Below are 27,896 nucleotides of genomic sequence, written 5' to 3'. Positions count from 1 at the left end.
AATTTCACTTTTCAAGTCACTGCTGGTGCTGATGTTGGTCGCCCAGACACCCCCTCAAGTAGCACGAAGCTAAGGAAAGAGCACTGCACACACGGTCCCTTACACTCAACCGTCATTTCTCAGCGCACACAGATGTGGTTCCAGCGACATACCTGTTAGTCCCCCTGCCCTTCTTTTTTGCTGACCCTGTCACTAACTGAGAGAAGTCAGTCCTGTCTGAGCAAGGCAGTGTTTGAGAACCAGCTGGTTCCTTCATTTACCATGTGCTCTCAGGCTTGCTGGGATCCGCTGTGGTCCTCAGCGCGCTGTCCTCTAACCCGCCGCACACCCCGGCAGCTGGTGGTCCCCCCGGACGGACACGGTGGAGAGCCCTCTGGGTTCGGGGTGACTCTGTTGCCCAGGGCACGGACGTCTGTCTTTGGAAATGACCTGAGATCCCGCCTGGGGCCAGGCCCTCTGAAGGCTGTGGCTAACCCGGGCATGAGGGTCGCATTCGCCGATGGGTTTTGATCACACGCGCCTTGCGTCTGTGGTCACCATCCCCCACTTTCTACTTCTGGACCGTTTCCTTCGCTGCCCGCTCGGCACCGGGAAGCAGCGCATACACTTGGGTCCCCTATCCCGTCACGCGCTCATGTCCTCAGGAGGGGGAACCCAAAGATACTAGAACTCATAAATCATCTCCACGAGTTCCGAACGAACGAAGTACACGGAGAGGAGAAAGGAGTGAACGGGCCTGCCTGTGCTTCTACCCTGCGTGGACCTGGACCAGAAGCGGCGTCAGGCCCGGCAGTCTCCCTGCCCCGGCCCGCGCCCCGGAAGCGCTGTCCCGAAGCGCCGCTCCCGCCTGCGAGTGTGAGCTTCCATCTGGTGCGGAGCCGCGCTGCGCTGCAGGGGTGCGGCCGGGTCTTGCCCCAGAGTCCCGAGCTGGGAGGGAAGGCCGGCCGTGCCCGGGACGCCCCCTGCCGTCTGTCCGGATACCCTGCCGCGGGCTGTGCCTGCCAGGGTGTGTTTACGTTCCGCAGGGCAACGCTTCCCCCGGAGGCCCTCTGGTGGAGGTGGGAGCGGGGGTGGGGGGAACGGGACGGGGGAGGGCGTGCGGAGGGAGGACGGGCCCGTGTGCACGCGGGGGGAGGGGTGCAGAGGGCGTGACGGGCTCGTGTGCACGCGGGGGAGGGCGCAGGGGAGGGGGTGACGGGCCCGTGTGCACTCGGGGGGAGGGGTGCAGAGCGGGGGACGGGCCCGTGTGCACGTGGGGGAGGGGGTGCAGAGGGCTGACGGTAGGGGAGCACGCTCGGAAGGTGAAGCACAGTGACCTGGGCAAGCAGCAGGGAGAAGGGACAGAAAGGGGCTCAGCATAGTGATGGAGGAGGGGCGGGTGACTGAAGGGTTAGACACCAGAGTCATAGTTTTGTTTTTTATCTTCTACGTTTATAGTGTCACGGATTATGAAGACTCGGTAGTTTTCCGCTCTTTGTTGTATGCTGAAAATATTCTTGGAACCCAATAATTTTCCACTCTCTCAATGTGCATTTATTAAGGATAGTGATTTTTATTTTTTATTTTGGTATCCGCAAAGTTTTGTTTAAGCAGTTTGTCTAGTAATGTATTTTCTTTATGTGATCTTTTAACCTTGTGGCTGTGAACTGAAGTGTCCCACTAAGTGTGTGCTCCTTTTATCCTTTCTCAGTGAATATTCAAGGATGGGCTGAATGACAGGGGTGTTTTGTTCTAACAAAGCCCATCTGTTCAGGATGAATACATCACATCGAGCTGTTCACGTGGGTGCCTATCCTTCATGATTCCCAGCGCCACTAGTTAGTTCTTAACTTCATATTTTCTGAGAGTCTGATGTGATCTTTGAGCAAAGAGAACTACTTGAGATCGTTATGATTAAAACCATGAGAGAGAAGTTGCTGAGGAGTATGAGATATGGCCTGCAATCTGTGGGGCAGGGCTGGGAAGGGAAAGCCTGTTCCTGTGATGGGTGGTTGCATCCTGCGGCTTCTGCTGACCTTGCCCGTCCCAACGCACATGAACAGGGTTTCAGGGCGGTTGGGGAGGTGAGGACCCAGACTGTTTACACTAAGCACAGAACGTAGGTGTCTCTCCCAAGAAGAGGGTCACCCAGTGGTGTGTCCTGAGCTTGGGGGAGGAAAAGAAGAATGCATAAGGGGGTTAAGGAACCAGGAGAGGGTGGGACACTGGGAAGCTCCAAAATAGGAGAAATGAAAATCTCTATGTTCACCTGGAGATCTGTGCTCAGCAGGTACTAGCAGTGTCTTCAGTGTCTGATTTCAGTCACGTGCCCACTGCTGCCAAGTGACATGTGGCTTCACTAGGGTAGGAAGACTTTCTGAAGAAACAGAAAAACCAAACTCTGGGTCTCCATGTTGAAGTTATTGACGATGCAAGTTCTGAAGCAAAGATTCACGGCAGCCATAGTCCGCTCATTGATACTATAAAAATCTAATAGAAACCGAAAGAAGGAAAGGGAGATCTGCCCATAGATGAGGCAGGAGTAAGCAGTAAAGGAGAACAACACAAAGTTACATCACCTTGGGTACTTAGAACATCCAGCCTCATCAGCTGGGGAAGCCCCGGGGACACAAACAGCCGGGCTGCAGTCCCGATGGAGAGGCCTGGGCAGAGCGTCCTCCGTCCTCCCCTCAGCTGAAACTTCCCACTGACCATCCCCACAAGGGCTGTATTTAGAGGGCACATGATGGGGTCGGAAGCTAAACGTTTGTTTGCCTACGTGCAGTTTGCAGTGAGCTGCATTTCTGTGTTATCGTCTTTGCATCTTCAAGGAGTCGAGGCTGTGTGTGTTTGCCTCCCTCCCAGATTCCGTTCCGGGGGGACAGCCCAGCCTGGAGCAGGAGGGGATGTAAGGCAAGACTTCACAGCTCTTGGCGTCCGGACCAGAAGGGCCCGTTCTGACCTGGAAGCCAGCTAATGTCCACTGACCAGGCTCCCGAGGTCACTCATGCCACAGAAGGAGTCTCACACACGTCATTGTTTAGCCTGTCTGTGTTCGTGCAGGTCGGGGTGGAAGGTTACGCCGGACAAATCACAGAAACCTCAATCCGTAGGATACAGTGTAGGAGTTACTGTGGGAGGTAACAGGACTCCTGATATGTATGGTTGTGGCACAAGAAGGTGTATTGATTCCAAGCCCTGAAAGGCATAGTGTCAACACTCAGGAGTGAGTGAAGAGTGACCTTGCCTCAGAAGGACGCTCAGAAGGGAAGATGAGCAGGAGTCAGGAATGCTTCTCTCTTAGAAGAAAAATTATATTCTCTGTTGATCGTTATGTTCTCTCCCTCTGAAATGCGATTTAAACCTTACTAATGTTCAGCTCTCAAGTATCCTACCTAACACATTTGCTCACAGTCGCTCGTGGTGTTTTCTGAACCCTCTTCCATCTTTAGACAGATTCCATCTCACCATGAACCACTGACATCAAACTCGTGAAGCATTTCCATTTGGGGTTGAATCGTTGGAAGGACTTCATGTTCAGATAGGGTTTGGAGATGGGGTGAGTACTACGGTTTCAATAAGGTAGGGTAGCAGGGATTTCCTAGGGACCAAAGCAGGATGCCCTGCCAATTCTCTATGAATAAGGACTAATTAATGTGCAGGAATTGCTGGAAAATCTTGGAAAATAAGATTGGTAATGGAAAACTTGATCTCCCTGACTTTATAATGCATTCCAACCTTAGCAAACTGAACCCGTGTGGATCTGGCCTCAAAATATTAATTACTTGGAATAAAGTGGGAGAATGCAGAAACTGATCATGAAAATCAAGGTTGCGTTCATTTAATCCACATGATGGGATGGGTTTTATTCCACAATTGCTTTTTAAAAATGAAATCAGGGGCACCTGGGTGGCTCAGTCAGTGAAGCATCTGCTTCAGCTCAAGTCATGATCTCACAGTGCTAGGGTCCAGTCCTGCATCGGGCTCCCTGCTCTGCGGGGAGCCTGCTTCTCCCTCTCCCTCTGCCTGCCACTCCCCCTGCTTGTGCTCTCTCTGCCAAATAAATAAATAAAATCTTAAAAAAAAGGAACTCAACCTAAGTGTCTAAGAGTAGGAGTTTTAAAAATAGCTCACAACACATACATTCCAGAGACCTTACGTTACTGGATTTGTAAAGAATCATTTAGGGGCTGCCTCTAAGCACAGTGACTTCTCTGAAGAGCTCTGTGTGCTCCTGTGCTCTGGGCAAGTTGGAGTCTGAGTGCTGGTGTGAAGTATGGTGCATTCATGGTTTGATAGATTCTGGCAAGACACCCTGCCTAGAGTCGCAGTGGTACCATCAACCATCACCAAAATGTGGGCTTCTCACTCAACTGCAAACAGGGCTCAATATTACATTCTTTATTTTTATGTATATAAGGAAAATAACTTTATATTTCACTGATTACTGAATAAATGTTATTAATACAGTTGTATTTATAGACATGTCCATGTAAATTAATTTTCCTACTTGGCTCATTTTTCAAGTAATTTTACAAAATATTTTGTATTCTAGTTTTATCACACACACAGTTATACATACACGTGTGTGCACTTTGATCTGTTTTAGTTATAATCTTTATACAGTGAAATAGAAATCTTTACTTCATGCTATCAGGTTTTTAATTTTATTTTGGAAGTCTTCCCTTATTCTGTCATTATAAAATATTCTGTTCATTTTAGTGTGAGTATCATGTCGTTTGATATACTTGCACATGTTCTATCTTCTTGATGAACTCACCTCTGTGTCAGCATGCAATGATCCTGTTTCTTGTTGTAGTTTCTGAGTCGAAGTCTGTTTTGTCTGATGTACCTCTGCTCTCTGGGGGTTGCCGTCGGCCTGGGATACGTTTTCCTACCCCACCACTTCGGGCCTGCATGTGTCTTTAAAGCTGGAGCGAATCTTTTGTAGGTAGGGTATATCTGGGTATTTTTTTTAATGCAGTCACCCACTCTGCCTTTTTTTTTTTAAAGATTTTATTTATTCATTTGACAGACACAGCGAGAGAGGGAACACAAGCAGGGGGAGCGGGAGAGGGAGAAGCAGGCTTCCCGCCGAGCAGGGAGCCCGATGCGGGGCTCGATCCCAGGACCTGGGATCACGACCTGAGCCGAAGACAGACACTTAACGACTGAGCCACCCAGGTGCCCCTAAAAATTTTAAGTAAGCTCCAATATGGGGCTGGAGCTCATAACCCTGAGATCAAGAGTCAAATGCTGACTGAGCCAGCCAGGCACCCCCACTCTGCCTTTTCATTGTAGAATTTATCCACTCATGTCTTAGGTAATTACTATAGACAAGGACTCGCTAATGCCATCTCATTCTTTTCTCGATGTTCTGCAGGTCTCGTGCTGCACTGTCTTTGTGTATTGATGAGTTTCTGTAGTGTGCTTTGATTCCTGTCTTTTTATTTTGTGTATCTACTGTTGCTTTGCGGTCATCGTAAGACTTCATAAAACGTCATCTAGATATAACAGTCTAATGTTAGCTGATAAGCAACTTACCTTTACTCTCCCCCATATGTTTTATGTTTTTGATGTCACAATTTATTTCCTTTCACATTGCGTGTCCTTTAAAAATTATGGTACCTATAGTTATTCTCAGTACTTTTGTCCTTTAACCTTGACACTGGAAGTAAGTGGTTAATGTATCACCATATAATAGGATTGCAGTATTCTGAATTTGGGTATATAACTACATTATATGCTTATTTTATTATTATTTTTTTAAAGATTTTATTCATTTGTCCGAGAGAGAGAGAGCACACAAGCATGGGTGTAGGGCACAAAGGAAGAGCCAATGTCCTAATTACCACGTTTTTAAAAGTTAAGGCTTCTGTTCTGTCCTCCATCCCTGAGGGAGGGGCAGAGGGAGAGGGAGAAGCAGGCTTCCCACGGAGTAGGGAGCCCAACGCGGGGCTCGGATCCCAGGACCCCGGGATCATGACCTGAGCTGAAGGCAGATGCTTAACGACTGAGCCACCCGGGCGCCCCTTTTAAAACAGATTGATTGATTGATTGATTTATATTATTTTAAAGATTTTATTTATTTGAGAGAGAGAGAGCATAAGTAGGCAGAGCAGCAGGCAGAGGGAGAGGAGAAGCAGGCTCCTCGCTGAGCCAGGAGCATCGGGCTCGATCCCAGGAACCCGGGATCAGGACCTGAGCCGAAGGCAGTCGCTTAACGACTGAGCCACCCAGGCGCCCAAAACAGATGTATTATTTTATTTGAAAGAGCAAGAACATGAGCGGCGGGAAGTCCAGAGGGCAGAGGGAGAGAGAATCTCAAGCAGATTTCCTGCTGAGCTTTGAGCCCAGTGTGGGGCTCGATCTCACGACCCTGAGATCAGGACCTGAGACAAAATCAAGAGTTGGATACTTAACTGACTGAGCCACCCAGGTGCCCATGTTCTTTTAAATCTTGCCAGAATGGGCGCCTGGGTGGCTCGGTTGGTTGAGCGACTGCCTTCGGCTCAGGTCATGATCCTGGAGTCCCGGGATTGAGTCCTGCATCGGGCTCCCTGCTCGGCAGGGAGTCTGCTTCTCCCTCTGACCCTCTCCCCTCTCGTACTCTCTCTCTCTCTCATTCTCTCTCTCAAATAAATAAATAAAATCTTTAAAAAAAATAAATCTTGCCAGACTTTGGTAAAAAAACAAATCTTGAATTTGCTGTATCCTCTCTCACACCTTTTCTATGTATGGTCCTGCTCTGCACTTCTTGTCTCCTCTTGGGAGCTGTGGAATTCCTGATTATAGGCCTTCTCTTGATACTGCAAAGCCAGGCCAGGTGCTGACAGCCTTCCTTTTGCTTTCCCTAGTGTGGTGCTAAATGCTCCTGTTTAGTGTTGACGCACAGTCCCACAGAGTTGGGCCAGCGTTGTCTGCATGCTCTCTAGCCTCCTGCGAGGCTCACTCTGGACGCAGTTGGGAGGGCACTCAGGTAGCTGACCACCAGGTTGAGAGATGTGTGGGTGATGTGCACTGAGCACTGGGGGGTTCAGAGGTGCAGTGTCCCTGGCAGCTCATGGACAGGCTTCCTGATGGAGTCTGCAGTGGAGTTTGTAGGATCCGCATCTCTTCCGTTGCCCTGTAAGACCTCCACCTGCTCTTTTCACAGGGGCTTCCCCGCCCCAGGTCATGCACCACACCCCAGTATTGAAGGGAGTGCAGGAAGACCTGGGTTCCTTTGGCTAGAGGAGCAGGTCACTCACTTAGATGCTCTCCCTTTCTCCCGTGGGAGAAAACATGGGTCAGGATGTGCCATTTCGGGAGAATGGTGATCCAGTTAAAGTGAAACTGTTACTCTTAATCCTTTTTAATGCACCTAGTCTTTGACGACTTCTTCTTATTTCCTTGCTCCAGCAGTGTGCTGGACCTTCTCTGCTGGGCTCCCGAATTTCCACAAAGGCCCTCTCATGCTGGATGATTGTCTAATCAGTGTTCTTTGAGAGGAAGACAGTAGAAAAGTATCCTGGCATGTTGATGAAGTCTGTTTTCTCAGAAAGTAATATTTTATAATAACAGTTGGAGCCCTTTCACAGGAAGGCAAGAAAGAGGGCATGAAGGGAAGGTTTTATGTTTGACTGCATGAAAATTTTAAGTAAAAGATCCAGGAAAACCTGAGAAGTTTGCTATAGAAATGGCTCTGTGCAATTTATCAGTCATGTTGAGCTCACTGCTCATTGAGTCAAAAGATCACGTAAAGAAAGCAAGGATACTGCTGATAATAGACTAGCTGGTTAAACAGGGTTTTACTAGTTAATATAAAAAATCTAATGTCTTTACAAACTACATATTGAGATAATGTAAAATTATTTAACAAGGACTGAAGAATATTTTCAGTATATGATACTGAAAAACACTGAGGCCTCGTGACAATAAATTTTGAGGGGAAAGTAATTTAAAAAATTTTAAAAACATGATAATTAGCTCTTCCTGTGTCCTATGCCCTTATTAAGGCTTCTGTTCTGTCCTCCCTCCCTGATGACCCCACTGATTCTTGTCTAGATCACTCTTCTTGTGGTGCTATTATGTCTTTATGAGCCCATCGGATCCACCTGCCCCCATCCTTTATTTTACTCCCATTCGACCTTACTTTCTCTGACTTGTTCCGTCTTCCTTATTGCTCTCCCTCTTTGACGTGTTCTTTCCTTCGTATCCCACACCCGACTAGACATCCATACGGACGTACTAAAGATGCCCTCCTAGGAAGAGCCCACTTCCCAGTGACACACCAGGAATGTAAACATACTGTGCCAGACACAGCACGGAAGGTGACATTTGGAACAGGAGAGGTCGGCGGCCCCCCCTCACCCCGGGACCTTCCTGAGGCAGCCTGAAGGGCGGGCCTGAGAAACAGCAGGGCGCAGCTCCCAGGAGAACAGAAGAGGGGTCTCAGGAGAGGACTGGGGTCTGCAGAATGCTAGGACCGGGAATGGCACGGCACCTGGGGGATGGTCTGGAGGGCCAACAGGATTGATGGTGAAAGGCAATAATCCACTTCCCTAATTGTGACTTGTCATAGCGTTGGGACAGGAGACAGTGAAGAATCCAAAGGCAGAAAGTCCAAACAGGGATAGCTTCCCATCCGTTTTAACTAGAAACAAAGTGAGTGAGACCTGGTGGCAGAACAGCCAGTGTCCTGAGCCTCTCAGGGGGTCTCCCTGCTGATGGTATGGGCAGGTGCGTGGACTGTGCTATCTGCTGGGACTCCTGCAACCAGGTGTGAAGAATGGGTGGGGAGGAGAGGTGCCAGCGAATGCAGGATTTGAGTCTCGAAGACAGGAGCACCTGGTCCACTTGGGTGGTACTTTTGCTCCAGCAAATCTGCTTCTAGCTCAGCAGGAAGCTATAGGGCAGGTAGTGTTGGTCAAAGAGGGGCTTCCCCCAGGAAGGGGCAGGGGCAGTGAGGCTTCGGTGAGATGGTGCTGGGCCTTGAGAAACAGGGAGCCAGTGTGAGCAGTCCATGCCCCACCTACCCTATTCAGCTGTTTCTGCACCTGCCCCTTCCTCCACCAGTATGTATCACTTCACATTTTTGCTTTGGGGTTTTGCTTCAAAGTAGCTTTGGTCCTTCCCCCTGGTGGAGAATTTAGAATCCTTGATCCCCCAACCTATAGGCTCTCCACCACATAGCTCTATAACTCACTCCTCAACCTTCTGCCCAAACTTAACACTCTCACTCAGAGCCCCCATCCCTGGTGCCCACAGCTCCCACATCTCTGAACTGTTCAGACCCTGGATTCTAGTCTTCCCTTCTCCAGAGCCCCTGCAAGTCCCACAGGCCTGACCCCACAATGCTGGTTTCACTTTTCCCAGGCTCCCCTGTGGGTGTGCTCTGTGAGTCTTTACTGAACTGCTGAGCTGGTGCTTTCTACCTCGTGTGCCCTCTAAGACAGTCATCACACACACTGATCCCACACTGGACACAACACCCTCAACACATGCAAACCCTGACACGTGCATGTGCGCAGATGAGATCTGGTAACATGTGTCTGTGTTCTGACAGTCACCTGTGTACCTTCCACATTGATCACATACTCTCAGACACCATAATGACCTATGCTTTCTAAAGTCACAGAAACAAGGAAACATGACTGTATACAGGTCATATAATCACCATGTGCCCTCTGCCCCCACACACAATTGCTGACACAGTCCTCAAAGGAAAACCTGGCTGTGCCCGTGTGTGCTTCGAAAATAGGGTATTTCACCCTTGGACATCAGCATGGAAGCCCAGGGCTGAGAAGGCCAGGCATTTGGCACAGGAATGAAATGTATGCTGACCTCCATCAGAACCCAGCACAACTGGTTTGTATGGCTGACCTATGGGTGTTTGATACGAACACAGTACCAAGAAATTAAGTTAGGGAAGTGTAGATAATTAAGCCCATGAGAAAGTATCAAAGTTTTAATGTGATTCCAACTTGTAAACTGGAGAATATAAATAGTTACTATTTTCAAAATTCTGACAAATGCATTAAAAATAGAGATGAATCATTCTTTGGTTTAAAATGTCTCCAGGTGAATTATTTCCGTTTTGGCCCTGAGTAGCTTGTACTGGACCAACTAACCAGTGACAGCAGTGAAACTAAAGTACACAAGCAACTGCACAGAGGCACTGAGGTGTAGCCTGTTCAGATGACGTGATACAGTCTGAGAAAAGGGAAGCTCGGTGATGTGATTTTCATATTCATACTGGCTTTTTCTACTGAAGCATCTGGGAATGAACACCACGGAAGGACAGTCCAGAGAAATAGGCAGCTTTTCTTGACTGAGAACAAAATCAGCTGGAAATCTGTTCAAGCGAAATATTGAGGCTTCTGCTTCCAGGTAAGATGTTGAGTAGAGACAAGACAGACAACAGGAAATTAGATGTTTTAGATTCAGAGATTTGTGAAACCAGAGAGGACTCTAAGAACCAGGAAGAGACCATCTGATTTCCACACCTGGGGGAATTTGCTTCATATAGACAGTGAAAATCATGGGCAAAATCACTATGAGGAAATAACAAGTAGATGGATATATAAACATGTGGACTGACACAGGCTGATTGAAATATAGAGAATCTCCAGTACTGGGATTCTTTTCCCCATAGGTTTTTAGGTGTGGATAAAGAGAAAAAGAACGCGTTTTGTCTTCGCAGTTTATACTACTTTGGAAGGTGTCTTCAATAAGTCTAGAGGAATGACCTGAAAGACATGAATGTCTGAATGAAATCAAAGCTGCCACCTAGCCTGAGTCTATTCCAACTCCTGGATGGAAGAAGTGATGTTTCCTCACTCTAAGAGAAAAATAAACTTGTCTGGGTAAAACCATATCAACTTCAGTCTCCCTTTTTTTCAAAACAATGTGTGAAATTAAAAAATTAAAAAATACAAAACCATTTTTGTAAAGCAGCAGGAAAGATGATGGGAAAAAAAAGACACAATGCACAAATCCACATCTATCTTTAGATTGGAGTTAGGAGGAAAATTTATAATATTACTACACAAAATAGAAGTTATAAGAAACATGAGAAGATGGAGAAATTCAATAGTTCTAGGTTTGGGAAACTATGTCCTATTGGTGACATTAATGGGTGAGTTTAAGACTTTACACATAGAAAACAAATTAGTGTGAGGACACATCAATAATATCTTCAAACCAAAGGGCAGAGATAAAGTGGGGATTGACAAGGGCATTGCATACTCACTCATAATGTTATAAATTAATTATAAGCATCTGCATTCTCTTTCTTGCCACGTGTGAATGAGGACCAGTCACACTCAAGTGAGTGAGGACCAATGACTTGGCCTGTAAGCTGGTCTCCTGGCTTTCTGCATTTGCCTGTGGGGGGAACTGGGACACACAGGTCTCCTCACTTGGGTGGTACATGCATTCGTGGCTGGTGTGTCAGGGATATGGGCAAAGTTGGATTGTCTGCTTCAGCTTTCAGCTGTGCCAAACTGTGGTTTTTGCTGCTAAGGCAGTGCTTTGTCACTACAGATGTTAGCGTGAGTGTGTCAGGCATCCTGGAAATAGGATACTCCAAATATCCTCAGTCTCTTTCATGTCCTAGTTCTCACTGAACACAACCCTTTGGCAACAAAATTCTCTTGTCTTCCTAGTAATGATTTTTTTCCCCAGTTACTTCTTGTTTTAGCAGATTTCTTCTGCATGCCAAATGAGTTGCTAAATTGAATGAGTGCATAGTGATTACAGATCTAGACTCCCCTGCACAAAAGGATAAATCAAAGTATTTCTGCACTGATTACAGACATATTTTCTCTGACATGTAACTTCTCCATTTTGTTTGACGGAACTGTGGATGAAAATTCTTCCTCACTCACTTCATTTACATCCTTCCATGTCAGTCCATTATCTAAAGGTTTTGTCATATAGATGACCCACATACGGATTCTCTCCACTTTGGATTACCTTCAGTTGAATGAAGTAATAAGGATGAATAAATGCTCTCCCACAATGATTATAAATATGGTGTTTCTTGAGTATTTGAGCCCTCAAGAGTGTTTGTAGTTTGAAGCTATAGGTGGTGAGTCTTCCACATTTATTACCTTAACATGTATTTTCTCGTGTTGTCTAAGGTTAAAATATTTACTGAAGGCTTTCCCGCATACAAAACATTTATATGGTTTCTCTCCAGTGTGGATTCTCTTATGCAGTCTGAAGTTATAGCTTCTATTGAAGGCTTTGCCACATACATTGCATTCATATGGTTTCTCACCGGTATGGGTTCTCTCATGTCGTCTAAGGACAGAAGAGTGATTGAAAGCTTTCCCACATAGGTGACATTCATACGGTTTCTCTCCAGTGTGAGTTCTCTCATGTCGTTTAAGGACAGAAGAATCAGTAAAGGCTTTCCAACAGAGATGACATTCATACGGTTTCTCTCCAGTGTGGGTTCTCTCGTGTCGTCTAAGGACAGAAGATTCAGTGAAAGCTTTCCCACACAGATGACATTCGTATGGTTTCTCTCCAGTGTGAGTTCTCTCATGTTTTCTCAGGTGAGAACAGTGAGTGAACGCCTTCCCACACAGATGACACTCATATGGTTTCTCTCCATTATGAGTTCGCTCATGTTGTCTAAGGTAAGAAGTTTTACTGAATGTCTTCCCGCATAGATGGCACCCATATGGTTTCTCTCCAAAGTGAGTTCTTTCATGTTTGTTAAGGTCAGAACAGTGGGTGAAGGCTTTCCCACATAGATGGCATCCATGGGGTTTTTTCCTGGTGTGAATCATCTCGTGTCGCCTAAGGTTATAACTCTTACTGAAGGCTTTCCCACATAGATGGCATCCATATGATTTCTCTCCCGTGTGCGTTCTCTCATGCTTCCTAAGGTCAGAGCAATGAGTGAAGGCTTTCCCACACAGATGGCATCCATGTGGTTTCACTCCAGTGTGAATCATCTCATGTCGCCTAAGGTTGGAACTTTTTCCGAAGGCTTTCCCACATTCATGACATTCAAATGTTTTCTCTCCATTTTGAGTATTATTGGTTTGTCTACGGGCAGAGCTTTGAATAAAGGCATTCCCACGTTGATGACATTCGTATGATTTACTTGTAGTGTGACTCTGCTTATGTGTATTAAAAGATGTCAAATAACCGCTGTCTTTTCCACATTCTTTGCTGATATAGGGATTCTTTCCCATTTTAGGTACCACATATTGAGTCCATGTTAGTATTTCAGTAAAATTTTCTCCGAAATCATTGTATTCAAAAGTATCCTCTTGAGTGTGAGATCTCTGCTTTTTGAAAGGAAATAAGAGACTGTTAAAAATTCCCTCACATTTATTCCTTCCTTCCTTCATCTACATATAAATTCTACAGTCATCATTCAGTGATAGAGTCCTACAACATTGTCTCAAGATTAGTTACATAAACAGGGGGTATTCCTCTCCAGCAAGCATAGAGATTTTCTTTTTTGTAGCATTCCAAATGCAGAGATATCTGATTAAAGACATTATTATGTTTCAAATTTTAGGTATGTAAGTCATGATCATGCAGCTATCTGTTTACAAGACCTCAGGTTATGGTTTTGACTTCAGATTAATTTCTTCCCTAAAATCAAACTAACCAAAACTTCCTGCTGTGAAAACCCTTGATTTCAACTTAAAGTATGGTTGGGTAATTGTGCCCAATTCCTTGCTTATTCAATACCCACATCATTTGGAAGCACAGGTTCATTCCCTTAAAGCTTACCATTGCACTGATTAATGTTGTGTCCTTCTTGCAGATATGTTGCACGAATATCATTTCTTGTTTTTTAAGATCATCTTCCCTATCTGAAATGATGGGGAAAAAATTGCCATAGTGACATTGACGGAATTAAAATGCTGAAGACACTAAATGCTTGTTGAGTATGTTTCAAATACTGACAGAGTTGGGAAAGAATGTCAAATTAAGGAATACCATAAGGAGAAGAAACACAAAGCACATCAACAGTTGACCTTTTCAGGACTGAAATATGAGAAAAAAAAGATGGAGATGGTAAGTTGGGGAGGAAAAGAGAGGGAAAATCTTCATAGAAGAGAATCATGGAAAGGGACACTTTGTATATTTTAACTCCAGTAAGTACATAACTATTACCTTCCCAAAGACAGAATAGAAACTGACACCTGTTAAGTATAATGACAATATCTGAAAAAATTTTCCCCTCTCATATTGTTTTATTTTTTCTAGATTTCATTTGATGATTCTTAGGGCCTACTCACTGACTAGGCTCTTACTGTAGCTCACCTAGACTCCGGCATTGCAGCAAACCTCTCCCTTCTTTTGAAAGGTGCTCTCCTGGTTCCAAGTGGGAAATTGTATCTGATTTGTAGAGTTGTCTGCCTGTTCACAGAAAAAAGATAATTGGATTTTGACTTTTGTGCCCATAACACTGCATGATCTTCAATATAGGGCCAACTAATGAGACAGAATAAGGTAACCTCTGAAAGTCATCCCAGGTAAGAGTATGTTGAAAACAACATGGATAGTCCTTCACGAACAGAAGTTTAACTCTTGACTTTTCCCAAAGACATTAAGGACCTATCATTGTTGATGCCTAAGTTCAGAGACAAACTGTGTAATCTTCAATATTTTAACACAGCGAGAAGATACAAGTTCTCACAGTGTTTGAATAGTATATCCTAAATGAATCTAATAATACAACTCCACCAGAAAAATCTTGGTTCTACATGGAAAACCATTTGTCTGTTTTGTTTTTTTTTTAAAGATTTATTTATTTTACAGAGACTGGGGGGATAGGAGGGGAAGAGGGAGAGAGAAACTTAAGCAGATTCTGCACTGAGCATGGAGCCTGATGCAGGGCTCAATCCCACGACCCTGAGATCATGACCTGAGATGAAACAGAGTCGGATACTCAACAGACTGAGCCACCCAGGTGCCCGTTTTTTTTTTTAAATACTGTGGTCTGATCAGTCCTCACAGGAAAAAAAGTCAGTATATTTACTTACCAATTCAAAAATAATGAGTTCCCACCACTGTTTGGAGTGGGAGATTGAGTAGCAAGAAAGACATGAAATTCTAGTGGGATGACAAAAGTAAAATGTGAAGATTGCTGTGAGGTAGTTGTGGGTAAGAAAGAAGAGTCTTCAGAAATCACAGAAATGAGCAATCTTTTCCACACAGCTGTTGAATGAATGAGTGAACGGGCATATACATACATAATAAACACTAAGAGACTCACCAATTGAGACCAGGTGACTGATGTTCTCCAGCATCACATCTCTGAAGAGTTTTCTCTGGGACCTGTCCAGCAGGGTCCACTCTTCCTGAGTGAAGTCTACAGCTACATCCTCAAAGGTCACTGACTCCTAGAAGATGATGGACGTTGTTTTCAGACAGGGCTAACTCTGCCAATATTCAGGGGAGGTTGGTACAGGTGACAGCACTAAGGAAGCGGGGGCTGCATGTACAGAGAGCTCAAACAGGATGTTGGCCTCAGTTCATTTTCAGTGCACACCTGGACACTGGACTTTCAGATATACCCAGACACACATTCAAAGTACATATATTTCATTATAGAGATACCAGATGAGATGTAGATATAACCTGTGGATTTCCCAATAAACTTGTAATTAAGACTTCCAGATCATGAGTATAAAAGTCTCTCTGGAAAACTTAAAACTAAAACACTATTCTCCATCAATTTCAAATAAATCTATGGACTCATTACATAACCTGCCACTTTTTAAGAACTTTGATTAGATTACTCCCTTATATGACCTCAGTTTTGCCATCCATGAAATGGTGTAATGACCTTTTATGAGTTCTTAAAGATCCAATGACATAGTAAATGTCAATAGCAAACATTTCTTAAACACAACTTCTAGTTTTATTATCCAATAACTGTCAGAGTATTGAAGCAATCTCCATAATTCTGCAAAACTGAACAGAATTCACACAGGATATGAGATCAGCAGCACATCCTTTTATCTTCACATAACAGGTATTCATTATAAAGTATAAGCCTAAATGGTTCATGAGTACAAGCCAGAGGCTCTGAGACTTCCATAATGAAGGATAGTATTATCCCCGACCCTTCTATTGCCTGAGGCCCTCCACATATCAGTTATCATTGTGCTTTTCTTTATCTGGTCTCTCTGTTCAAGCATGCTTAAAGCCATTTTATTGTTCTTATCTCTTCAGCTCATCAAAAATTTCCAGAGCTCCTTAGGTTTTATTTTACCTCCTATATTCCTTTTCCTGAATTACACTCAAAGTTAAGAAAACAGTACTCCCTATACATTGTTTCCAGTTACCAAATTTGAACTAAGGGAAATTACAAAGAAGGGGAAAAAAATCCCCTCATTTGGGACAAGGGAAGTAATGAATTTTAGTTTTCTCTTTTATAAGTTTCAAAAAGTACAAATACATTCTGTCAAAACTTATAAGAGGTTTACATTTGGAAAAAAAAAAAGACTGACTCCACATTGACTTCTCTGGCATGACCATCATTTACTTTCCCTCAGTAATTAGCACCCCCCCCAACCTACCGCCCCAGCACATATAATACTGGATTGACTGAGCTCACATGTGGGAACATCTGCCTTCCTATTGGGCTGTAAAGTTTTGCTCCTTATTCATCTCTATCACCTGCATTGACCTGAATCGTAAGCCCATTACAGTCAATAAAATGGTTAATGAGTGAATTTTTGGTGCCAACTAGGGCATGGGATGGATATGAAAAAAAACCTCTCATCTCTCCAGAAAATACAGGGCATTAACTGAGGCTGAGATATCTTAGCATAACATTGGGAAAGAGATTACCACGTGATGAGTCCTTGACCAAACAGGACCATTCCACAGTTCTTGGAACGCTTAAAGTTCAGATCCTTGAAAAACTTGAGTGTACTTAGAACACAAATGCTTGTAGATATATGTCCACATGATGGCAACAGACATGCTATTTCAGTAGAAAGAATAACTCCCTACTCACTTGTGAGTCCATTCTTAGTAGCTCGGTTGTCAAGTGTCTTCTGGGTTTTCACTCATACACAGTCTCACCAATAGGAGGCAAAGCTGAGGAAGGAGAAAGGAACCATGACACTCCAGCTGCCCACAATTGCCATACCCACTCCTCACGAAGCCCCACTCCTTCACCTGGAAGTAATCCCCAGCAGAACCTACAGAAACATGCAGTGTGCTCCAAAGGAAATGGGGAGGGGAGGACACCTCTCCAAAGTTAAGGCTTTCTTGTTGCTTGGAGAGAAGATAGAAGTACCCTCAATTTAGGAAGAATGTGAAAAGCCAATTCCCTCCTGATTCCAAAACAGGATTTCTGGCACCTGCCAAACGTGTAAGCATTGTGAAATTTCTCAGACTTAGGTATTATTAGCAGTTTCCCTAACTCCTCCTCAGCCCTCTGGTGTCTCACTCTATCCCTGTTCTTCCCTGTCCCAGCCCTCTCTCTGGATACACATATCATCCATCATTGTCTCCTCCAAGGAAGGTCTCCAGCAGTACCACTCCAAACAAGATTATTAAGAATCCATTTTATGGGGGTGCCTGGGTGGCTCAGTCAGTTGAGCGTCTGACTTCAGCTCAGGTCATGATCCCGGGGTCCTGGGATGAAGCCCCGCATCATCAGGCTCTCTGCTCAGGGGGGAGTCTGCTCCTCCCTCTCCCTCTGCCCTTACCCATGCTCGTGCTCTTGCTCTCTCTAATGAATAAAGACTCTTCAAAAAAATGTATTTTATGGTAAGATTAATTTAGTGACTTACTTCATTTTGAGCGATCAAAGACACCCATCTTACAAATTTACCCTTTAAAATCCCCTGCGTCAGGAAATTACAGGAATATGTGGGTTACAGCACAACGTCAAGTCCAACAATCTTTACAGGGTAGTACTTCCAAAAACTATAGAATGAAAGGATTTTAGGAGGATGTTTATTTACTCCACCTAAAGTTTTAGAAAATTGCACTGAAATCTGCATTAGCTGCAACTTCCCTGAATTTCATTGTTTGATTTTGTGTCTCTGTGTGTCTGTGAAAGCATTTATAAATTGTAAATCCTCCCCTAAAACATCCATAGTAAGTAAATGTATTTCATGGACAAGTGATAAGAATGAGTCATAAAAAGAGGTAGGTTTAACTTACCCATTTGTATCTCACGTCAAGAAAAGATAAAGTTTTATTTAATGTGATCCTGTGCTTGGGAGATATACATAATTTGTTCATTTCTTCCTCAAAAGAATTCTGCTAATTATGATTTCATTATTAATTTAATAAATGCCATCATCAGAGTTTCAGGAAGCTTTAGTAGTATGACAAAACCCCATGCACACCAGCATATACATGCACAGAAGCACATTAGAAAAGTGTTACAGGCAGAATTTCAATTTCCCTTTCCCTTTCTCCTACTCTCAAATTTTAAGGGTTACACATCACACCTAGATTTTACCTGGAACAGTACCCCTAACATTAACAATCAGAGGCCCCACCCTGTTTTTACAACCCATTGTCCTTGCTTTTTCACAGAATTAGATCCTGTGTCCAAGTTTTCTACTGCATGAGAACCACAGCACTGCCCCAATTCCCAAACATCAGCCTCCAGCCCTCCTCATTTTTACTGCCCAGGTTAGTTCAGTTACTCACTTCTATAGATATTTACCCAGACTAATGTTATTTATGTCTTTTTACTATGTCTGCTGATCAAGGGTCCAACAGAAGGTGACTCCACATACCTGCCTATTCCATGACTGTAGGTGGCAACACAGGACCAAGACACTGACCCTCCTGTGTATGTCAACTCACAACTCGTAGTAGCTTCCAAATGTATCTGGCAACACCATTCTTGTTTGGTAACTAATAAATCTTCGATGCTCCTTAAATACTTCAAACCTCCATGCTTCTGAACTCACACATTCTGATTTCTCCCCTCACTTTCCAAAAAATGAGATTTTTTTCCTAAGTAAATGAATTAATAACTTGACAGATTCTTTTTCTTTTTAACAGATGATTTCTAGAGTGAATGATCACTGTAAGCATTGATTTTACTATAAATAGGATATTTTTCCATTTTATTTTATTGTGGCAAAATACACACAATATAACATTTACCATCCTAATCTTTTTTTTAAATTTTATTTTTTAAGTAATTTCTACACCCAATGTGGGGCTTGAACTTACAACCCTGAGATCAAGACTCACACGCTCCACTGACTGAGCCAGCGGTCGCCCCCCACCCCAATCATTTTTAAGTGTATAGTGCAATGATGTTAAGACATTCATAATGTTGTGCAATTATCACCACCATCTATCTCCAGAACTCCATCTTCTAAACCAGTTCCCATTCCTCTCCCCACCCTCACCTTCTGACAACCATGGAATTTCTACTTTTATCTCTAAATAGTGTATGTTTTAAATTGATGGTAAAAGAATAAAAATTCTAAAATCTTAAAAGACTTTTTTTATAGAATATATTGTTTCTGAAGAAAAATCATGTAATATATTTTCCTTTTAGGTAGGATGCCATAAGGAATGCTTTGTCATTTTAACATTTTAATCTTCTGACAGTAAAAGATCTTTAGTATGTATTATTTTAGTAGTAAACCATTAGTTGATGAACTTTTGATTTTCATGTATCTTTGATGTGTTCTTTCCTTCTAAGATTTTATTTATTTGAGAGAGAGAGAGAGCACAAGCAGGGGAAGGGGCAGAGGGAGAGGGAGAAGCAGGCTCCCCGCTGAGCACAGAGCCCGATGTGGGGCTCGATCCCACAACTCTGGGATCATGACCTGAGCTGAAGGCAGACGCTTAACCCACTGAGCCACACAGGCGCTCTCTTTGATGTGTTCTATGTCTTTTTTTAACCTATTTACTGCAACATTTGTACTTGAGAATAAGTGATGATCTCCTTTTTTCATTAATAAATGTTCCAAGTCAACTCAGAACAAAGACTGTACCAGACAGTGAAATTACATGGAAAGATCATCCTTGTGGAGTTAAGTCTAGTTTAGAAGAGATTAAAGAAATAATGACAAGAATATTCTCTGTGAAAATACTAAAGCATTTCATTTGTGGAGGTGGGGAAACACTATTAAAATGCACACATAATTTATCTGACACCTTAAAATTTAGTTGGGAAAGCATGAGAAAGTTTAGCAAAGATAGAAATAGGTTCAGGCCGCCCCCCCAATGAGGGAGCAAGTGTAACACTGTAGACACACTGCAGAACCTGCTGTGCCCCAGGAAGCGAGGACACACCGGAAGGTAGTTGAGTTATGGGATGAACCTGAGATGGAGGCAAACAAGCAGATTTCAGGGATCAAAGGTCATTGTAATTGGACTGGTCTTTTAATTTAAAAAAAATTTTATTTATTTATTTGAGACACAGAGAGAGTGTGCATGAGAGAGAATGAACATGGGGAGGGGCAGAGGGAGAGGGAGAAGTGGACTCTCTGCTGAGCAGGGAGCCCAATGTGGGACTTGAACCCAGGACCCTGAGGATCATGACCTCAGCTGAAGGCAAACACTTAACTGACTGAACCACCCAGGTGGCCCTTTAATTTTTAAAGCTAATAGGAATCCACTGGAGAACTGAAAGCAAGAAACAAATAGATTTGTGTCTGTAAATGAGTCTTGCTGAAGAATGCAGTAAAACAAAGGTTTGATTAACTTTAAGAATAATATATTTGTCTGGCAGAGGGTATTGATAGTGAAACTGGTGGGGCAGGTGGAAGCATATGAGAGCAAAAGAAAAGGAAGTATCAACAGAATAATGAATTTTAAAATTTATCAGTTACTGAACCCTATGAGTCAGACTTTGTGCTAATTATGTCGGGCTGTGCATGCACTTAAAAAAATATTTTTAGGTCACCTGGGTGGCTCAGTCGGTTAAGCATCTGCCTTTGGCTTGGGCCATGATCTCAGCGTCCCGGGATCGAGTCCTGAATCAGGCTCCCTGCTCAGTGGGGAGTCTGCTTCTCCCTCTGCCCCCTCATAGCCCTGCTCGTGCTCTCTCTCAAATAAATGAAATCTTAAAAAAAAGATATTTTCCCCTCTCAATGCATTTAAAATACAATAAAGACATACATATTAAGTTTCAATACTATGTTACTATATAACCTAAAGGTATTTTATTAGAGTAAACTTTGTACTTGGCTTCGGCACAGTGAAAAGAAGTCTGTACCAAGAACTGCTCCAAGTTTTAAGTCTCTGGATAAGAATTAAGGCCAAAACTAGGGCGCCTGGGTGGCTCAGTTGGTTAAGCGACTGCCTTCGGCTCAGGTCATGATCCTGGAGTTCTGGGATTGAGTCCCGTGTCAGGCTCCCCGCTGAGCAAGGAGTCTGCTTCTCCCTCTGACCCTCTTCCCTCTCGTGCTCTCTATCTCTCATTCGCAAATAAATAAATAAAATCTTAAAAAAAAAGAGTTACAGCCAAAACTTTCAGTGAGCTTATAAACATTTATAAACCAAGAAAAGGAAAAAGGAAACAAGACTTTTGAGTTTTCAAATGTTTACAAATAAAGCATATATTTATAAAAGTTAGAAGAATAAAAGGAGTAAATAAATTTTAAAGAATGAAATGAGGGCGCCTGGGTGGCTCAGTCGGTTGGACGACTGCCTTCGGCTCAGGTCATGATCCTGGAGTCCCAGGATCTAGTCCCACATCGGGCTCCCTGCTCAGCGGGGAGTCTGCTTCTCCCTCTGACCCTCCCCCCTTTCATGCTCTATCTCATTCCCTCTCTCAAATAAATAAATAAATAAAATCTTAAAAAAAAAGAATGAAATGAAAAAACAGATTTGACAGAAATCAATAGAAGTTTGCACAGTGAAATCAAGCAATTACCAAGGACTTATGAAAAAAATAACGCTGGCAAATAAAACAGACCACATATTCATTTAAAAGCAGTAATTTAAGATGTAAAAGAGGCACCTGGGTGGCTCAGTCGGTTAAGCGTCTGCCTTTGGCTCAGGTCATGATCCCCACTGGGATCAAGTCCTGCATCGGGCTCTGTGCTTAGTGGGGAGCCTGCTTCTCCCTCTCCCTCTGCCTGCCTGTCTGCCTACTTGTGATCTCTCTCTCTGTCAAATAAATAAATAAAATCTTTAAAAAAATGTAAGAAAAACAGGAATTCTATTCTTACTGTGTATGTAGGATAAATGGATTAATTTCCAAGAAAATGTTGTGAATACTCATTCACAAAGAACAATGAATGTGATTAGCCAATTTTAATATATAATTTATGTATATCACATTCCATCTGTAAAATGGATTTGTGATTTCTCTCAGTATGTTAAAGCACTTACACAACTTGTCAAGTTAGTTTAGTGCAATAATGAGAGATTCAATCTTGGAAAACAATCTTCACTAAATTATTTTATTTTTTTTAAAGATTTTATTTATTTATTTGAGAGGAGTGAGATCACAGAGGGAGAGGGAGAAGCAGACTCCTGGCTGAGCAGGGAGCCCCACGTGGGACTTGATCCCAGGATGCTGGAATCATGACCTGGGCTGAAGGCAGATGCTTAACTGACTAAGCCACCCAGGTGTCCCTTAAATAATTTTAAATACCGCAATAATTAGATCACATCAACAGATCCTTATAAAAACATTTGACCTTTCAAAATAATTGAGAATCTTTTTATTTTTTTAAAAGATTTTTATTTACTTAATTGACAGAGAGAGACAGAGAGAGGGAACACAAGCAGGGGAAGTGGGAGAGGGAGAAGCAGGCTTCCCACTGAACAGGGAGCCCGATGCAGAGCTCGATCCCAGGACCCTGGGACCATGACCTGAGCTGAAGGCAGTCGCCTAACCAACTGAGCCACACAGGCGCCCCCAAAATAATTGAGAATCTTTAAAATTCATGTCAACTAGTGGGGGATACTTCTTGTTAATCAAGGAAACCTCAGCAAACATATTCAGCAGCAAAGGAGCAGTCCCACTCAAGTTAAGGCTGAGAAGAGGGGGCTGGCCTCGGTTGTTGCCACTCACCACTGCCCAGGACGCTTGAGTCAGGACAAAGAGAAACAGACAGGAAACGGAAACACAAACACAGAGTCAAGGAGCTGGAACCGCAGCTATTCCCAGAAGAGATGACTTCAAATTCCAAAGAACAGAAGAATCCTTAATGATCATACCTAATACAAATATTTTCAGAAGTGGACAGATCTATGCTTAATATACTGAAATCAATATTTTCTGTTTAGTTACAGTAATTTAAAAACTAAGCAAACACATTAAAAAAAAGTCTATTACAACAGCAAAATATTATGGCTCCCATTTGAAATCATTTTGTATACCCATGTAAAAATGTTGTAAGAACTTTTTGAGGACACAAAATGACAGGAGTAAAGCCTACCAAACCGATTCTTAAACTAAAGGACACCGTGACATAAAAACCTCAGTGACTATAGAAATTTGGTGTAATCCAAATTTAAAAGTAACACGCGGTGGGACACCTGGGTGGCTCAGTCGGTTAAGTGTCTGCCTTCACCGAGGTCATGCTCTGGGGTCCTGCGATGGAGTCCCACATCAGGCTCCTTGCTCAGCGGGGAGCCTGCTTCTCCCTCTGCCTCTGCCCCTCCCCCTGCTTGTGCTCTCTCTCTCTGTCTCTCTGACAAGTAAATAAATAAAATATTAAAAAAAAAAGTAACGTGGTATTGCACATAAAAACTGAGAATTACCTTAAAAGTCAATTTTGTGTCAATTTTGATTTTGAGTGACAATATAGCCAAAACAATTTGGAACAGAAAAAAAAATGAAGGTAGGTCAAATTACCTCTGAAGATACATTATCTGAAGCTTTAACACAATTGAAGTTAAGTACTTAAAAAACAATATTCAATGATACAATATTAGAAATAAATGGAATAAAGTATTTTTTAATGTGAAATAGGTGATGCCTTCCACAGGAAAAATGAAAAGCAAAGGGCATGAAGAAAGGATTGTGGTTTCATTATAAGAACAAAGTATGTGTCTGTGTATATATCATTTTTCTTTTAAAGATTTTGTTTATTTATTTGACAGTGAGAGACACAGCGAGAGAGGGAACACAAGCAGGGGGAGTGGGAGAGGGAAGAAGCAGGCTTCCCGCGGAGCAGGGAGCCCAACGTGGGGCTTGATCCCAGGACTCGGGGATCATGACCCAAGCCGAAGGCAGACGCTTAACAACTGAGCCACCCGGGAGCCCCTATATATGATTAAACTACAAAATAAAAAATAGTATGTAAATGCACATGAGAAATGAATTAGAAAAACATTAATATCTCTATAAAAGTAAAATATATTCGGTCTCTTAAGTAATTAGTAAAATGGAAATAGAGTTGTCATTTCATCCAAATCTACACGTATGTATATACATAACGAATTCCTGGCTTTTGCAGGGGGGCAACCTCGGGAGTTGGTCATGGATAAAGATTACTTTGCAATTCTGGGGGGCCATCAGGCCAGAACCTATCACAACATGAAAGGTGCCATCTCTTGGCCCAACATTACCCAGACTGTAGGAACCCTCAGAAACTTGCAGAGGAATCGACTCTTTGCTGATCCGTTAACAGTAATGGCGCGTTGGGATCGATGTGCTGTGAACAATTTTAAAATCCTTTTTATGTTATATATTTAGGTTGATTTTATTTTTTATTTATTTATTTTTTTAGGGATTTTATTTATTTATTTGAGAGAGAGAGAATGAGAGACAGAGAGCCCGATAGGGAAGAGGGTCAGAGGGAGAAGCAGACTCTCTGCCAAGCAAGGAGCCCGACGTGGGACTCGATCCCAGGACTCTAGGATCATGACCTGAGCCGAAGGCAGTCGCTTAACCAACTGAGCCACCCAGGCGTAGCTCAAATGCACACATTCACTTTGTTAAGCTTCAAATACATTATACAATCAGGTACACATTTCCCCTTATTGGTATTCTTTTCCAGGATTTTTCCAGTATTCTTGAGATTAATTCACTTTAATCCTGGTGTGTAAAGAGCTAACGGTACATCCAGATTTGGTCCTTATACAATACCAACTGGCAAACCTCACTGATACCATGGTGCCCAGTCCTTGTCTCTAATCAGTATCTGGGCATGAAGCAGTTCTCATGAAGATCCCCTAAATGGAGCCACCTCACAAGTTCCATGTCGATTAGTCACAGAGAGATGGAATTGGCTGGAGTCAGGAGAGTACGGAGGGAAAGCCATGAGTGGGTGAGGAAATGTGTCAGGCAGGGTACCTGGGAGTCAGAGATTAGTATGTCCTAAAAACAGCAATTCAGGAAGAAGGGAGAATAATCAACAGATAAGTGAACTCTTTCCAAAGAAAGAGGCATCATCATCATCCTGCTCCTACTCTGAGCAACTCTCAGGCAAGACCAGTCTTGAGATGTTACTTCTTAGTTTGGAAAATGGGCCATTCAGGTCTTTGAATAACTTGTCCCATTCCTGGGCTCCAACACTCATGGGGGTTGGAAATCAGCATGCAGAATAGGTGGTCCTCTGCAGTCTACTAAAGCACCAGGGAACAGGGATGATAAAGTTGCAGATGGAGAGGAACAAGTGTCTGCCCTGCGCTTCTCAACACCCCTGAACCCTGGTGAAGCCCACCTGTCACCTGGCATTCGGAGGAACAGGAGTCTGTGTGACCCTCCCTTTCAAGTCACAATCCTTGCAGTCTCTTGCAGTATAGGCTGAACACAGGATCACCAAGGGAGGATGTGGAGCTGTCCTCTCCTGTCTCTGAGCTCCCAGGCTCTCTCCCACCCAGGAACACCCATCGCAGAACCAAGGTTTGCCAAGAGATATACCTGTTCTGTGCTTATTTTAAAATTCTTGGTCTTCCCTTCCCAACCGCCTTGTGCTCTTGTGTGTGTGTTCTGGGCCAGGTAGAGATGAGAGGAGAGGCTAGTGGAGGGTAAACCATCACTGGCCTTGTGCATGCGTTGGCTTGCAGCCAGTAGTCAGTCAGAAGGGCAAGTCTTGCCCTTCTCATCCCTGCCCCTGAAGATTCCAGCCCACATTCCATCCTCCTGAGCAAGAGCAACTTCTCTATTTCATGGTTTTACTCACACTGATTAAAAGCTTTTAATTTCTCTTTTTTTCCAGAACATCACATCAATACATCAGAAAATGTATTGTTAAGAAGACCTAATTATTGGCATGGGAAAACATACAAGGGCAAGTATGGAAGTACCTTTGAGCAATGTATTTATTATGATCAGATGAGACGTGTTAGAACAAAGTTCCAGAATGATGCAGCCCATCCTACAATTTTTGTTTTTTGTTTTAAAAAAAGAGATTTGAACAAATCATATACTGAGTTGGAAACTTTAGCTCTCAGATCATGTAATTAAAAGATCACGGGGCACCTGGGTGGCTCAGTCGTTTAGCATCTGCCTTCGGCTCAGGTCATGATCCCGGGGTCCTGGGATCGAGCCCCGCATCGGGCTCCCTGCTCGGCGGGAAGCCTGCTTCTCCCTCTCCCACTCCCCCTGCTTGTGTTCCTGCTCTCGCTGTGTCTCTCTCTGTCAAATAAATAAAATCTTAAAAAAAAAAAAATCACATAAGCGGGGCGCCTGGGTGGCTCAGTCGGTTGGGCGTCTGCCTTCGGCTCAGGTCATGATCCCAGGGTCGTGGGACCGAATCCGGCATCGGGTTCCCCGCCCCGCGGGGAGCCTGCTTCTCCCTCTGACCTCTGCTCTTCCCGCTGCTCATGGGAGCTCTAAATAAATAAAATCTTTTTAAAAACTACATAGAAGAAAAAAGGTGTTGGATATTAGACTACCTGTTTAAAATAAACCCGGTTTTGAATGCGAAGACAACAATCATCAATATATCCAACAACTGCACGCAGAAACAGTGTAACGTTATTTACTAATCGACAGACACGTGCACTTTATGATACAGGGAAAGCACTGTGGACTCATCGTCTGAATGTGACTTAATTAATTTAATAGGGGAAGCAATTTAGAGCCTTAAAAACATATCTAAAGCGTCTGCAGTGTCCCCTTCCATCGCCCGCCGCCAGTGGAGGTCAGGGTCTCACGTATGGTCCCCATCCCCGTGCTGGTCCGCCTTCCCCAGGCCGCCTTCCTCCTCACTTTCGCGGCTTCCTCAAAGTCCTCCGTAACCACCCACCTCCCATCCTCCGCGTAACTCGCCGTTCCGCCCTCGCCGTCCCTTCTTGGTCCCCTCTCCTCGTCTTCTCCTCATGCTCCCGACACACCGCGACACTCCCCGGGACAGAGGCGCTCCCTTCCCGCGGGACCGGTCACGCGAGCACACCGTCACACACAGCCCGGGGAGCGGGTCTGCGGCGCAAGGACACGGCGTGCCCCTGGCCGGGCTCGCTCTCTTCCCTCAGTCCGGGGCTCACGGGCCTCCCCGAGGCGGCGACGGTGCCCCCGGCCGCGGGAGGGCGACGGCGGCGGCAGAGTCTCAGGAGAGGACTGGGTTCTGTGGAAGGGCTCGGGGCGACTTCGACCGGAAACAGACTCGGTCTACTGGACCAGGGAGCCGAGGGACCGGCGCCCTGAGCATCTCAGGGCAACCCCGAACTCGCCGCGGGTCTGACGGGCGGCTGCGGGGCCCAGGACGCCCGCAGGAATCCGCGAACCCCGGGCGTGGAGAATGGAGCCAGGAACGGGCTGAGGAGCCCGGGTTTAAACCTCCAAGACCAGAATTCACTTACCAGAGCAGGACCTTCGCTTCCGGAAATCCCCTTCCGGGTTAGTAGGAAATTACGTGGAGGGCGGGGCCTTTGTCCGGGAGGGGAGAGGGCAACGTGGGGCGGGGCCGTGCGAGAGTGTGATCAACGTGGGGCGGGGCCGGTTCGGGGGGCGCGGCCAGCATGTGGCGTAGACGGGGGAGGGCGGGGCCGGAGCAGCGTGGGGCGGGTCCACGGCCGGCGTGGGGCGGGGCATGGAGAGGGCGAGC

General features: G+C 44.3%; 1 protein-coding gene and 1 long non-coding RNA gene across 4 annotated transcripts; one reads left to right on the top strand and one right to left on the bottom strand.

Annotated features, from left to right (window-relative positions):
- Positions 1–839: 839 nt before the first annotated feature.
- LOC112834598 (uncharacterized) lies at positions 840–10,837 on the top strand. 2 transcript variants are annotated; one of them, XR_012381112.1, is made up of 3 exons: positions 840–1,006; positions 3,432–3,538; positions 7,381–10,837. It is a non-coding gene; the product is annotated as an uncharacterized lncRNA (long non-coding RNA). The 2 variants fall into 2 exon arrangements; XR_012381111.1 differs by having other exon boundaries at positions 840–1,058.
- Positions 10,838–10,962: 125 nt separating this feature from the next.
- On the bottom strand, positions 10,963–27,700 carry ZNF596 (zinc finger protein 596). 2 transcript variants are annotated; one of them, XM_025886032.1, is made up of 6 exons: positions 27,652–27,700; positions 16,967–17,049; positions 15,215–15,341; positions 14,260–14,355; positions 13,723–13,805; positions 10,963–13,268 (listed from the first exon to the last, which is right to left on the bottom strand). In XM_025886032.1, exons 2-6 carry the CDS (start codon positions 16,976–16,978, stop codon positions 12,021–12,023), a joined length of 1,566 nt encoding a protein of 521 aa, XP_025741817.1. In that variant the 5' UTR covers positions 16,979–17,049; positions 27,652–27,700; the 3' UTR covers positions 10,963–12,020. The 2 variants fall into 2 exon arrangements, with proteins under 2 accessions (XP_025741817.1, XP_025741818.1); XM_025886033.1 differs by having other exon boundaries at positions 10,963–13,265.
- Between the last annotated feature and the right edge of the window lie 196 nt (positions 27,701–27,896).

This window comes from Callorhinus ursinus, unplaced genomic scaffold (assembly GCF_003265705.2).
Source record: "Callorhinus ursinus isolate GAN/ISIS: 27379988/994484 unplaced genomic scaffold, GSC_fseal_2.0 scaffold17, whole genome shotgun sequence".
NCBI lineage: Eukaryota > Metazoa > Chordata > Mammalia > Carnivora > Otariidae > Callorhinus > Callorhinus ursinus.
Note: the sequence above shows the minus strand (reverse complement) of the source record. Positions and strands in the feature narration are given on the sequence as shown.